Source organism: Archocentrus centrarchus, chromosome 16 (assembly GCF_007364275.1).
Source record: "Archocentrus centrarchus isolate MPI-CPG fArcCen1 chromosome 16, fArcCen1, whole genome shotgun sequence".
Taxonomy (NCBI): Eukaryota; Metazoa; Chordata; class Actinopteri; order Cichliformes; family Cichlidae; genus Archocentrus; species Archocentrus centrarchus.
In genome coordinates, this window is record NC_044361.1 from 23,138,079 (window position 1) to 23,150,727 (window position 12,649).

The 12,649-nt window shown below is 40.0% G+C and overlaps 1 protein-coding gene across 1 annotated transcript in view; it reads left to right on the plus strand.

Annotated features, from left to right (window-relative positions):
- The window catches only part of galnt1 (UDP-N-acetyl-alpha-D-galactosamine:polypeptide N-acetylgalactosaminyltransferase 1), a 55,614-nt gene that overhangs the window by 26,668 nt on the left and 16,297 nt on the right, over positions 1 to 12,649 (plus strand). The window contains exons 3-4 of the mRNA XM_030749971.1: positions 6,655 to 6,794; positions 6,887 to 7,055. Coding sequence (XP_030605831.1) covers positions 6,656 to 6,794; positions 6,887 to 7,055 — 308 coding nt within the window. The 5' untranslated portion in view covers position 6,655. The remainder of the gene's footprint in view (positions 1 to 6,654; positions 6,795 to 6,886; positions 7,056 to 12,649) is intronic.

Sequence of the window (12,649 nt, forward strand, 5' to 3'; positions counted from 1 at the left end):
AGTTTGTAGCTCTTGGTTCAAAAACTAGTTTAGCTAACTTTGCATGTATTTGCCGCTGGAGCAGAGCGCATCGGAGCAGCAAACAGGATTGAGTTGACCTCCACTGCCCTTTTCTGTCACTGTTTCCATCTTTCTTATCTTTTACCACTGATGCAGCTAAAAGCATGCTATGATTCGACTGGGAAAATGATATTTTGACTCATGGGGATTCTTAACTGATGATTGATTTCTTCAAGGTCTGCAGGCTAACACTAATATCCTCTAAAATATCCACAGTTACCAATGAGTCTTGTGATAAATTACTTACAGATTGCACCCTAAAGAAACTAAACTTTTTTCCTAGGCTAATTTATTTTTCTTTAAAGTTTATTACATTTTGCATAAGTATAGATGGTCTTTATTCCAGACAATGTAGCCTGCAACTCTTTGTGAATATATATTGAAAACAGGAATATGCTGTAGATGTGCAGTGCTCAGTATATTTTGTGAATCCATCACATACATTTTCTCTCCCTTTGCCTCTGTTAACTGATGGTAGATCTCTCTCTCACTCCCTCACAGTCATTGTCCTGTTTTATTTCCTCGACGAGACCAGTCTATGTCAAGGTTATGATCTGGATATTAAGTGACCCCAGCCGATAAGCCAGAAGCGCTTGTGTACTCCTAAGAGAGGCATGGAGACGGGGCTTCAGGCCACCTTGTTCTGTTTCTGTTTCCCTTCCCCTAATGTTAGCCTGAGCCTTGTTCTGCTCCAATTGAGATGCATTACAGCTGTTCAGCAAATCAGCGCTCCCATCAGTGTTGTCTTGGAAACTGTTGAGCTTATCAAGCCTATATGACCCAAGGACAACTCGTACACCTGAATAGCACCATCTCTGGTTTTCTTCTTGAAGAGACTTCAAAAAGGCAACATGCTTTTTAGACACTTTTAGAAACTAAATACATCTGGTTTTTATAAAAAATAAACTATGCTATACAGAGGACCAGCAAATAAGCTATGTTTGTAGCTTATTATATGATTTAGCAGCACAAACTTTGTGTTTTCCAGTAACATACATCGACTCTTCTTTCATTTGCCCTAACTCTCACATATACTGTCTCCCTCCCTTCCTCTTAATATTTTTTTATACATATAAACATGAAATCCCTAGAAGGGAGGATCCTCGCTCGCAGTCATAAATTCTAAAGCGAGTGACGCTCTGGATCCTCTTGCTGAGATTTTCCAAGTGGTTATGAGAAACAGTGCTTGTGCAATCTCTAAAGGGGGATTAAGCCTGTGGAGAAGAGGAGAGGAGGGGAAGATGAAGAGAGACACAGAGAAGGATGTGAAGGGGGAAATTGTGTTCTTGTAGGGAAGTAGTGATGGCAACCACTCTTGAAAGGAGAAAACATCACTAAGAGAGAAACAGGGAGGGAGTGGGGGTGGGGGTAGCTGGGAAAGAAAGTCCACAATGACCAGGATGGAGATCTAAAAGAAGGATGGAGGAAGTGTGGTATGTTAATGGATTAGGAAGAAAGATGGAGAATCGTGTCTGTTTAATGTCATATGGAGCCAGGCAGTTTAAAAGAGACTTCAAAGAGACTAACACCCAACATAAACTAAACTGACATACACTCACACAGAGAGGCAGAGCATAGGGGAGACTGGAGGTGTCCTCTGCCATGCCTGATTAGAAATACAGTGAGTGGAGAGGCATGGCCAAGAGACAGCAGTGAGAAAATGTGTGTGTGTGTGTTGTTTAATGTATCTGCTGCTTGAAGCGCTGCTGTCTACATTCGCTGTGATCAAATGGCGTCTCTGGAAGGAAGCTGACATCCATCTGACAGCATTTTGAGGCGATGCTGTGAACAAGAATATGTAAGTTTTTCTGTGATGGGAGAGCTTCGATGTTGGTGTCTGTATTCATATATGTGCGCTGTTATATATGTGTTTTGTCAGGAAAGGTGAAGGGAGAAATATCTCCCAAGTCGCTGCTATGTTATGAGGTTTTGTTTTGTTGTTGCATAAAGGTCAAGCAAGGCCAGTACAGTCTAGCAGCTGTCAGAGAAACAGAAAGGAGAGATTGGAGAGCGAGTACTGAAGTTCAGGCTTCCTGCTAGTCCTGGAATTTCAAGAATTTTGAGCGCATGGAAAAAAATGAGACAAACAATTTGGTAAATTCCCTCAGGGTATCTGGGAGAATCTGTGAATTTTCCAAATTGTTATTTTCCAGGAATCTACTACAAAAGATTTTATAAATGGCACATTTTCTTTTTATGATGGTTTTCAGGTGTTTTCTCCCCCAGCAGTCCAAACTGTGGTCTAAAACCAGACTGTATTTGAGTTTAAAGTGCATCACAGATGTGGTGGGGAAATTCTGGGTATTGCACTGTGGCTTACAGGAAAAAACAAGATAACATCAACAGAAAAACAAATGTGAGCGCTATAAGGAAATACAATAACGTATCCTATAGCATGGTAATTTGTAAGTGCACTCAGCTAGCTCCCTAGTCTCTCTACACAAACCTCTAGCACCTCTGCTGTGAACCATAACTAATATCAGTAATGTGAACATACTGCACAGTTCAACACTCAATACGATAACAGCTTTAGAGAATGCAGCAACCCCTGTAGCTCTCAGCCAGTCACGCATGAATGCAGAGTGCCAGATGCCAAAATAATCACCTATTATACATGAGTTTCTTGTATAACTAAACTTAGCACAAAAAGTAAGAGCATTTGTGTTTGGTCGATTATTTCTTCGTTGTAACAGTGCTTCCTGTCAATAAATCTTATACTGTTGGAAAGCCTGTTTGTTTTTCCTTTAAATGGTGCCATATTTGTAAGGAAAATTCATTTGTGGGTTGAGCAGCAGAGTTGAGTATGTGGGCTGCACGCATGAAAAACTTGCCAGATCTTCTTTGCCAATGCTAAACAGCTTATTCTGCTATTGACTCTTGTTTTTGAACTTCTGGTACCCCAGGCACTGACAATCAGGCTTTAACTATGTCAGATATCATGATGTCCACCTAAGCTAAAGTGACCCATTTTAGCCTAGGTGAATGCTAAAATGGTGCATTTTTAGTATGGAAACAATGTCTAAACAACCACCCCATTTTATTTATTTTTACTTTTCTCACTGTGATTGAATATATCAGTTTGCCAACAGCATGAACAGGCCAATTCCTACTATAGCATGGGCATATATACTAGTATGAATAAAGCAATACTAAAATAAACTTACTCACTGAATGGTTCTGAATGCTATTACATTACATTTACTCAAAAAACCACCAACATCACAAACATGATCTAGAAGTCCAGTAAATGGCTGGACTGTAGCTGTAGTAAGGCCTAGCGGAGAGCTAGGAGTTACAGCCACCTGTTTTGGCACCCACCAGTAACTAAAAGCAGCCACTGCATTAATTATGACTTAATCTGGCCCTGATGGAACATAATTTGTTGCTTATGTAAAGATTCACTTCCTGTCCAGTAGTTATGTATGGGAAGAAAAGTAATAGAAAACAAACCTATTTTTGTGCAAGAGTATAAAGGTACTTATTTTTTCTGTAACTTTGGATATTTTAACATTTGAGGAACTGCAGTTTTGGCACGTAGTTTTCATTTTTTATATTGCAGCTAATAGTCTATTAATTCTGTATAATTCATACAGAAATATGACAGCTGAAGTTTTGCTGTTTAGTAGAAGGAATGAGAACACAAAATCTTTTGTTAGATTAAACAATGTATGCCAAATTTATTTGTTTGAAGTCTGTTTAATGTGTATCATTTGAATATCTATAATAAACATATTTTAAACCAAGTTCTGTGTTACCAGCTTTTTACAATATTCCACTTACCATATCCTCACAAGAGTTTCCCTAAACTTGTTTTCCTCATACTTCCAACAGATATTAAAAACAGATGCTTATTTATTTAAAAAGGGTACATTTCCTATTAAATAATATCATGTTCTTGTGTGTCTGAGATTGTCTAATTGGGAGGTCCAGAAGTGATGGTGAAGAAGCTTTGATAAAGGCAGATGTGGAGCAGCTTGCAATAAGTAGTTAATTTCCTTTTATATCTTATTCAAATCGAAACTAAGTGGCTGAGTGGGAACTTTTAAACTGATGTAACATGGTGTACTTTAACCTTGTCAAATGCTGTGGTGCAGCAGTTCAATTGACTTTATTGAAATTTTTTTTCTTCTCCCCAGGGGTTGAAAGATCACAGTAAAGCATGTGTGCTGGTGGTTGCCCTGCACCATTTTTTTTTTCTGATCAACCTGAGAGAGGAAATCTTGCAAAGTTATGCTGTGAAGTACAAGACAAGCTGACGAGACCTTTTTAAATTTACGCCTCCAGTTGAGTCAGCCTTTATTCCGAGAACAGTAATGTTCCCATCTTGTGGAGAGTACATTAGTAATGTCTATTGATAAGATTATATCAATGTCATTTTTTGTCTTTTTTTTTTTTTTTTTTTTAATCTATGCCCTTATTGATCCGTTTTCTGTGTGAGGGAAAAGAAGGCCTACAGATGTTTTATTATCTGAAACAGTATTTAAAAAAGGCTTTTATTTTACTCAGGTGTATGCTCGGGTATATGCTGCCATGAGTTTGATGCCATTATTTCTCACTGTGCAGCTGTGAGAAAAACATGCCAGTACTGATACAAGGATGGATGGATTACACATTCTGGTACCAGTTCTCAAATCCCATCCCTGGACTATATACGTACATTATATACATACAGTAGAGCGCTAACCTTAACATTAAAACTACCCTATTCCCAGCCCCAGAAGTCTGAGGAAAGACAAACATTAAAATCTTCCCTCTTGTTTTCTGCTGTGTACGGCACTTTGTGTTTTCAGAATCCTATCAGGTGGAATTCAGAAATGCTGCTCTGCAGTTCTCTATTTCCCTGGCTGCTAAGCAAAGCTAAACTAAGCTAAGCTAAGCTAGCTGTGCACAAACACCTTTTTTTTCTCCCAGGGGCACGAGAGAAATCACCGTGGCCAAATTAATTTTCTCCCTTCTGCTTGTGCTGCTGCAACCTGAGGGATCATTGAGGCAGAGAATCAGCCAAAGAGAGGAGAGATGGTGCTGGAGGAGAGAAGGAAAGGGGAGCAGTGGAATTTTAATGTGCCTGTGTCTTGTCTCTTGCTGCCTGCCAACGAAAAGCAATTACTATCACAGCTCCTCTCTCTGCTCTGTGTGTGTGTGTGTGTGTGTGTGTGTGTGTGTGTGTGTGTGTGTGTGTGTGTGTGTGTGTGTGTGTGTGTGTGTGTGTGTGTGTGTGTGTGTGTTTTGTGCTTACCTTTGAGTGGGTGTCTGACTGCACTTTAGCACACAGGGATTTGGTATGTTAAATGTACAAAGGGTAGATTGGTTCATGTCCTGCAGGGTATTTGGGAAAACTGATATAGTACATGGCTGTTGTGTAAAACTGGAAAGTAGTTCAAGCATAAAACAGTGGGTTTTTTTTATTTTTGTGGCCAAAGGGCACGACAGTTTTTCAGGTCACACCTATATTAAGCGCTTCTGTTTGTTATCTGAGATGTCATCAGTTCTTTTGATTGTTGTGTGAGATGACGCACTTTTGATAGCTCATTAGCAGCACCTGGACCTACCATGCAGCACCCGTAATATTCTGAACACACAACCTCTGCTGGCATGCAGCTTGCCTCCAACACCTTATCAGACACTTTCCCGCAATCCAACAAACGGTTTTGCTTCCTTTGGTTCAGATCCAAATCTCTTTTGAAGCAGACCAAGCTTCTCTCAAAAGGGATGTTTGGTTTCCAAGTGCCTCCTTAACTTATTTGGCATGTTAACCTTAGCCAACTTCTCCCAACAGATGACGCACATGGGCTCGGGGCAGTTGACACAAGGAAGTTATAAGATGGCCAGCTTACATGACACCATCTACACACAGTTTAAATTTTCCCCTTTGTTTAGGTGCTGGGTCTTTGGCATTTGTTAGTTGACAAAAGAAAAGAATAAAAATGAATTCCTCCCTTGCTGTCAGTCATGACTCTATCATAGGCTTTGAAGTGTCAAATATTTGTAATTTTTTTTTTTTTTTTTAGTGGATAGAATTTGTCAACACACAGAAAATTAAAAATTCATTCATAAGTCTTTGTGCAGTTGTGTAATGCGATATTCATAGTCTCAGGGCACACTTGGAGTTGGTACACTACTGAGCTTTGGCAGCCCCATTTTGTAACTACTGCCATTAAAAAAATGTACTCTAGGCATAATTATAAATGCTGATTTGTGCTTAACTAACTACTGTCATAGATTTACTACTTTGTTTCTCCAGTAAGACAGGAGTTCATCATTTAGAGACTCTCACTGAGTGTGGAGTTGGCCATTTGGAGAGGCCCTGATAAATAGCTGACAGATAGGAGACAGGAGTCAGATAAACTGATGGACAGGCAGATGGACAGGTGGAAGTGTTTACAACGCATTCAGACTCAGAGCTGTAGGAAGGCTAAATGCTGAATGAACCGAGTAGAAAGGTGAGGAGGATATGAGAAGATTTATCTCCTCTGCCAAGCTTCAAAAAAAAAAAAAAAAACCCTTCTGTTTTGTATGTGTCACAGCTCACCATTACTCTTCACTTTAGCAAGCTTTAACATTCCCCCGCCCCCTTTTCTCACTCTACATTTTCAGGATGCGGAGGTTCGCCTACTGTAAGGTGGTTTTGGCCACTTCTTTGGTCTGGGTGATGCTGGACATGTTCATTCTGCTCTACTTCAGCGAGTGCAACAAGTGTGACGACAAGAAGGAGAGAGGACTGCCCGGGAGAAACGGTGAGTATCACCACACAAACAGATACACAGATGCATTTCTTATTACATTGTCCAGCTACAAGTCTGGAAAGCTGAATGTGTATCCTCTGTAGACCCCCTGTCCAGACCGCGAGACGGGCCCGGTGAAGGGGGGAAACCTGTAGTGATCCCTAAAGAGAACCAGGAGAAAATGAAGGAGATGTTTAAGATCAACCAGTTCAACCTCATGGCCTCAGAGATGATTGCTCTCAATCGCTCGCTGCCTGACGTCCGCCTAGAAGGGTGAGCAGCCGCTCCCTGCAACAAATCCTCTGTCTTGTCATGTTCATTTACTGCACTCCTTAAAGTTCCATACAACTTTATTATTAAATATACTATTAAATACCATGACCTATAGCGTATAGCGCAGAGTTAGGACACATAAATAGAGGATTTAAAAATAATGGCTAATAAAAACAGCATATCTTGAAATGGGATAACTTACAAAAATAAATGTAGGTTAGGAGCACCTCTGAGTATTCTTTAGGAAGTTATTAAACTTTGATACTCAGAGAGCAGAGAGGGTGTGGTGGCCTCAGCGATCTCATGGGAATTTGAACTTCCTGAAAAACAGTCAGAAGTTCCTAATTCGGTATACATATTGTATGAAGCATGACCTAAATATCCTCTTTGTATGATGTTCTGCAGTTAGTATAAAAATAAATGATTGTATCTTAATATTAATAACAGGAAATTATACATGTCAAATCTATTCAGTGCCAGTTAAACATTGCACAGACTGCAGAATGTTTTCCAAAGGTGTAATAATGGGTTTTTTTGGTGTTCACAGTTCATTTTAATTTTTTTTCCAGTTCCAAGCAGTTTCTATTTTTCTTTTTTGCAGATCATTTGAGAATAGTATCTATAAACAAAACACTCAAAAGACAAATGTTTTTGGAGTGCTTTCACATTGTATTATCACAGACTCTGCTGAGCACCATTTGTGTTGGTTTGAAAAATGTCAGTTGAGCTCTGGTGTGGATCAGAGCACAGGATTTCGTGACAGTATGTACAGTCGTGAAGAAGAAAGCTTACACAGGACTCTGTGCGGTCCTGTAAAAGAACAAAATAAGTACACTTCGTAATTCAAGAGCTTGTAGAACCATCTTTAGCAGTAATAACTTCAAGTAATTGTTTTCTGTATGACTTTATTAGTCTCTCACATCACTGTGGAGGAATTTTGCAATGTTTCTTCAGTTCATTGAGATTTGCAGGTATCTGTGTATGCACAGCTCTCTAAAGGTCCCACCACAGCTTTTCAGTCAGGTTGAGGGCTGGACATTGAGTGGGCCATTTCAGCACCTTGATCCTTTTTTTCCCAGCTGTTCTGTTATAGATTTGCTGCTGTGCTTGGAATCATTGTTGTGTTGCATGATCCAGTTTCAGCCAAGCTTTATCTGTCAGATGTCCTGACATTTGACTCTAGAATACTTTGGTGTACAGAGGAGTTCATGGTCAGTGACTGCACAGTGGCCAGGTCCTGTGTCTGCCAAATAAGCCCAGATCATCACCCCTCTGCCACTGTGTTTAACAGTTGGATGGAGGTGTTTGTGCTGATATGCTGTACGGTTTTCACCAAATGTGGCACATTTGGTGAAATATTATGGTCAAACATCTCCACTTTGATTTTATCTTTCCAGAAGGATTGTGTTTTTTCAATGGCAAACCTAAGCCATGCTGCTGTGTTGTTTTTACAGAGAAGAGGGTTGTGGCAACTCCTCCCAAAAAAAAAAAAAGTCATACTTGTTCAGTCCCATCCTGGGAAGACCGTACACACACCTGACTGCTCCAGACCAGCAAACTTCCAAAACTTATGCTTTTATGGAGGTGCTCACACTGATGATCAATTAATCAAACACACCTGGCTGCTATTTACCCTCTTAATGCTTGTGGAAGCAGTAAGGGTGTACTCAGTTCTTCGCAGGACTGCACTGAGACCTGTGAAAATGTTCTTTTTCTGACTGTATCTGGTTTTAGTGTGATTTCAAGGTTGCTGTTAAATCCAGCTGATGATTATAAAGTATTACCGGAGCAGTTTTCATTAGCACATCAGCTCAGGGATTTTTCTCTGATTACTCAGGCTCAGAAATAAGTAAAGCAGAGGTTTCTTCTATTTATTTATATGTATTATAAAAATGCTTGACATAGCCATCCTAACAGTAATCCTGTCTTAATATTGCTGTCAGTGTGAACAAAAGCCCCCTTAGTATGCACAGTGTATACGCTCTATCTTTGTTCTGAAAGTTTTCTGATGTAAACACATTACAAACTCATGAATTAACATGTAGGGGCTGTGGCCAGTCATACACAAGACACAATTGCTGCATCTGTCTTTGTTTCCAAATTGTTCAGCCCATAAAATAATGAGTTTAATAAAAAAAAAAAGCAAAAACAATCCTGCCTTAGTGTGTGTCTCACCACATCACATGGCCCATCAATAAACCCTAAAAACCCTGTCACAACAGGAAATGCATCGTTTGAGTGATGTAATGTTTTTGCTACATTTTTATAATATAAAGTTATGTGTGTAATTCATACATCCTGTGAGCAAAAGTTTAATGTCGGCTGTGTGTGAGTGCCAGTGTTTGTAGGCTGTAGGTTGTTCAGTCTTCAGACAGGCAGAGTAAGGCGGACGATGTGTATCCAGCCAACAGCTCAAAAGATATGTCAAGGTTAGCTCAGGGAGGTGGAAAGCAGAACATGCATCAGAAATGAGGGTTTTTGGAGCAGTGGAGAGGAAGACTGACTGAGAGGCGCAACAGTGACAGGCAGGGGCACATGCACAGTAGACAGGCAGGAGAGAAAGAGGACATTGAGCCGTGAAATGGGTTTTAGTCTTTGAGCGAGAGTTGATTACTAGGTGTGTTTTCACTCAGCCTTCCCTCCGTCTATCTGCTTTTCCAATTAGTAGATAAGACGGAGTCAATATCGTGCAAGAGAACGTGTGACTGCGTGTGTGTAGGAGTGCATACAGTTGTGTTTATTTCACTGCAGATGTGTGTGCGGATCAGCAAGTTTAGGGGAAACTGAATGAATTCATCATAAATGAGGTTGTCATCAGCTGATACTTTGACGAAAAAAAGAAACTCTTATGGTTTATTAAGGCCTGAGCACTGACAGTGTGAAAGCCCTGTTGTAATTCATTTGTTACATTATTGTATTTCTGGCAAATGAATTGCTTTTTTGAGAGCCTGAACACGCACAGCACTCATGACGGTTTCCACATGTGTCAGATCTGCTGAAAATTTTCATATTTTATGGGTCTGCACAACGGGGTCCGACACAGTTTGATCTGCAAGCATGACATTTTAGTGCACACATGACCCAAGCCCAACAGGAAGCCCGCCATTTTGAATTTAAGAGGTAATTTTGGCACCTTTTTTGGTATTTCCAGAGATTAAATTCCTCCTAGGGATTTAATCAGGTCATCTTCATATTTGGTCAGTCTAACCTTAAGACATCGGTCAGGCTAAATTGTGAAGCTGTTGACTTTTTTTTGATGGGTGTATCTATGGTACAATGGCAAATTTTGATCACTGGACATGAAATTTTAATGTGTTGAAATTCACACATATATTGTCCAAACTGCCCCAAACTTCCCATGATTCATAAGGGTCCCTACCTGATCAAATATGTATGTGATATTTAAGGCCACCTAGTGGCAACAGGAAATGAAATGTTTTACATCCTGATGCACCAATAGAAGCAAACCATCTAAAATTTGACCAACAAGCTCTATGGATTTTATGTTACTTTATTATGAAGACTGTGTGAGTTATCGTCAAACAGCAGGAACTCTGTGAAATGTCATATTTTATACTTTGATGTGCTCCTCCTCACAGGTTGACCACATTCACCTCAATAGTGCAGTGAATAAACTTCAAGACCTGATGTTTTAATATCAATAATTGTGAGTCTTGATTTAACATGCAACCTGAGGGCATAGAAATTTGCCACATTCCACACATGATATACAGCAACGTGATGTGTGATTAGTAGGCGTTCTTCAGTGCCATCTAGTGGGCACAGGAAGTGGTTAGTACCTTTGTTGTGCAGCAGCCTATTAGAATCCAGTGCTTAAGACATCAACAAAGCTTGACGTCCACTAAGGTGCGAAGACCCTATCATCGCTACTTGCAGCGTTAATTTTCGTTCTGGTCAGCAGCGCAGTCATGAAGTACAGAAAGAACAGTGAAGAACAGGTCATTCTGACATTACTGTCAAGCCTGCGGGTGTGTGGCGTGTGCATGGAATTGTGCATGCGGCTGGGTGGATCTGCAGTATGTGAAAATACTTTCCATGACCACACCTTTCAGAAAACTTGACATTTTGTCCTTTTTTACACAATGACTGCAATGTAGTTTTTGTTTGTTGTTTTTTTTTTTTTTTTTGTGAATGCAGGCTTTTATAGGTGTTTGTGTGTGTCATGTTGCAACAACGATGCTGTTTAATTAAAGCCAGTCTGCACGCCCATGCTAAATATCCTCGCAATCTTCTGGTTGGAGACGCAGCCTGTAACTCATTAGCCTGCTTTGCTGTTGCCAAATGTTGCTCCTCGACCCTGACTGTTCGAGTACACAGGAATCCCAACAATTGCTCATTTAAAAAAAAAAAAAAATCCTAGTACAAATAAACATGTTTGTGACTGCCTGTGTGTCAACACACGGTCTTCTTTTCCCTCTGCTACACACCAAACATCATGCCTTAAGTCGTGTATTTTGTTTGTGTGCGTGAAACGTGAGAGAGAAGTCATGAACAGCCGTAGATAAACATTAAAAGGCTCGAAGGCTGACTCTGTTTTTACAGTGAATCATCCATCCTGTTTGCTCATCAGCCGCCCTCTTTTCGGAGCGTATGAGCATACAAACGTGCACACGCCAAATGCTGAGAATTGCTGCATGTTTTTTAACATGCTCCACAGGCAGCTGGAAAAGAGAGTACACTCTTGACCTCCTCTCCTTTGTCGCTATTACATTCCTTCAGTCAGAATCAGCCGCAGAGAAAGAGGAAGCATTCCAGCACTCAGGATGATCACAAACAGGAGGGGGAGTTATGAAGACGGAGGAAATCGGAGCCTATTCCATTTGGCTCTTGTAAAAGTTGAATTTGTCAGAGGAAGGAAGTCACAGGCTGCTTTCAGATTTGTCCTCCAACACTTAGAAAACACTTACACTGTGAGGCAGTTTCATAGCTTGTACGCAGGTATCATGCCAGGCTGTGGTCTTCTTGACCTACACATGTGTGCCTCTGTCTGCTTTAACTCTAACCAGATGGAATAAAATGTGTTTTCTGGCATCTGTTGTGCAAATCACGCCCTACTTAATGTGTATTATTCACAATGATTTTGTTAGAACACATTACTTAATTTTGGTAAATCTAAACATGTTAAAGAATTACTTTGCATTTAGAAAAAGTGGATTCACAAGAATATTGTATGAATAGGCAATATTCTATGCAGCATTTACTGTAGTCTGTGTAACAATAAAATAAAGGTCATCAGTCAGTTTACTGTGGGCATCTACAAATGAAAAGAATTTTAATGTAACCCCTAGACTGATTTTGATGGAAAGCATTGAAAGTGTTTATGAGGCAAGGGACGGGTGATATGAATACAGTCTTCTGTTAAGGTGCATCCCAAAAGTGATGAATATTCTTAAACAGCAGAATTTCTGTAAATTCATTTAAAAAGTTGATTTATAGACTAAATAAGTAGCTGGGTATCTGCTGCATTATAAGCAAGCATGAGAAACTGTTGTGAGCAAATAAAGGCAGCTAAAGTTGCATTAGCTACATCAATCAAGGGTAAAATCTTGAAGAGCTGATTTTCATACTGAACT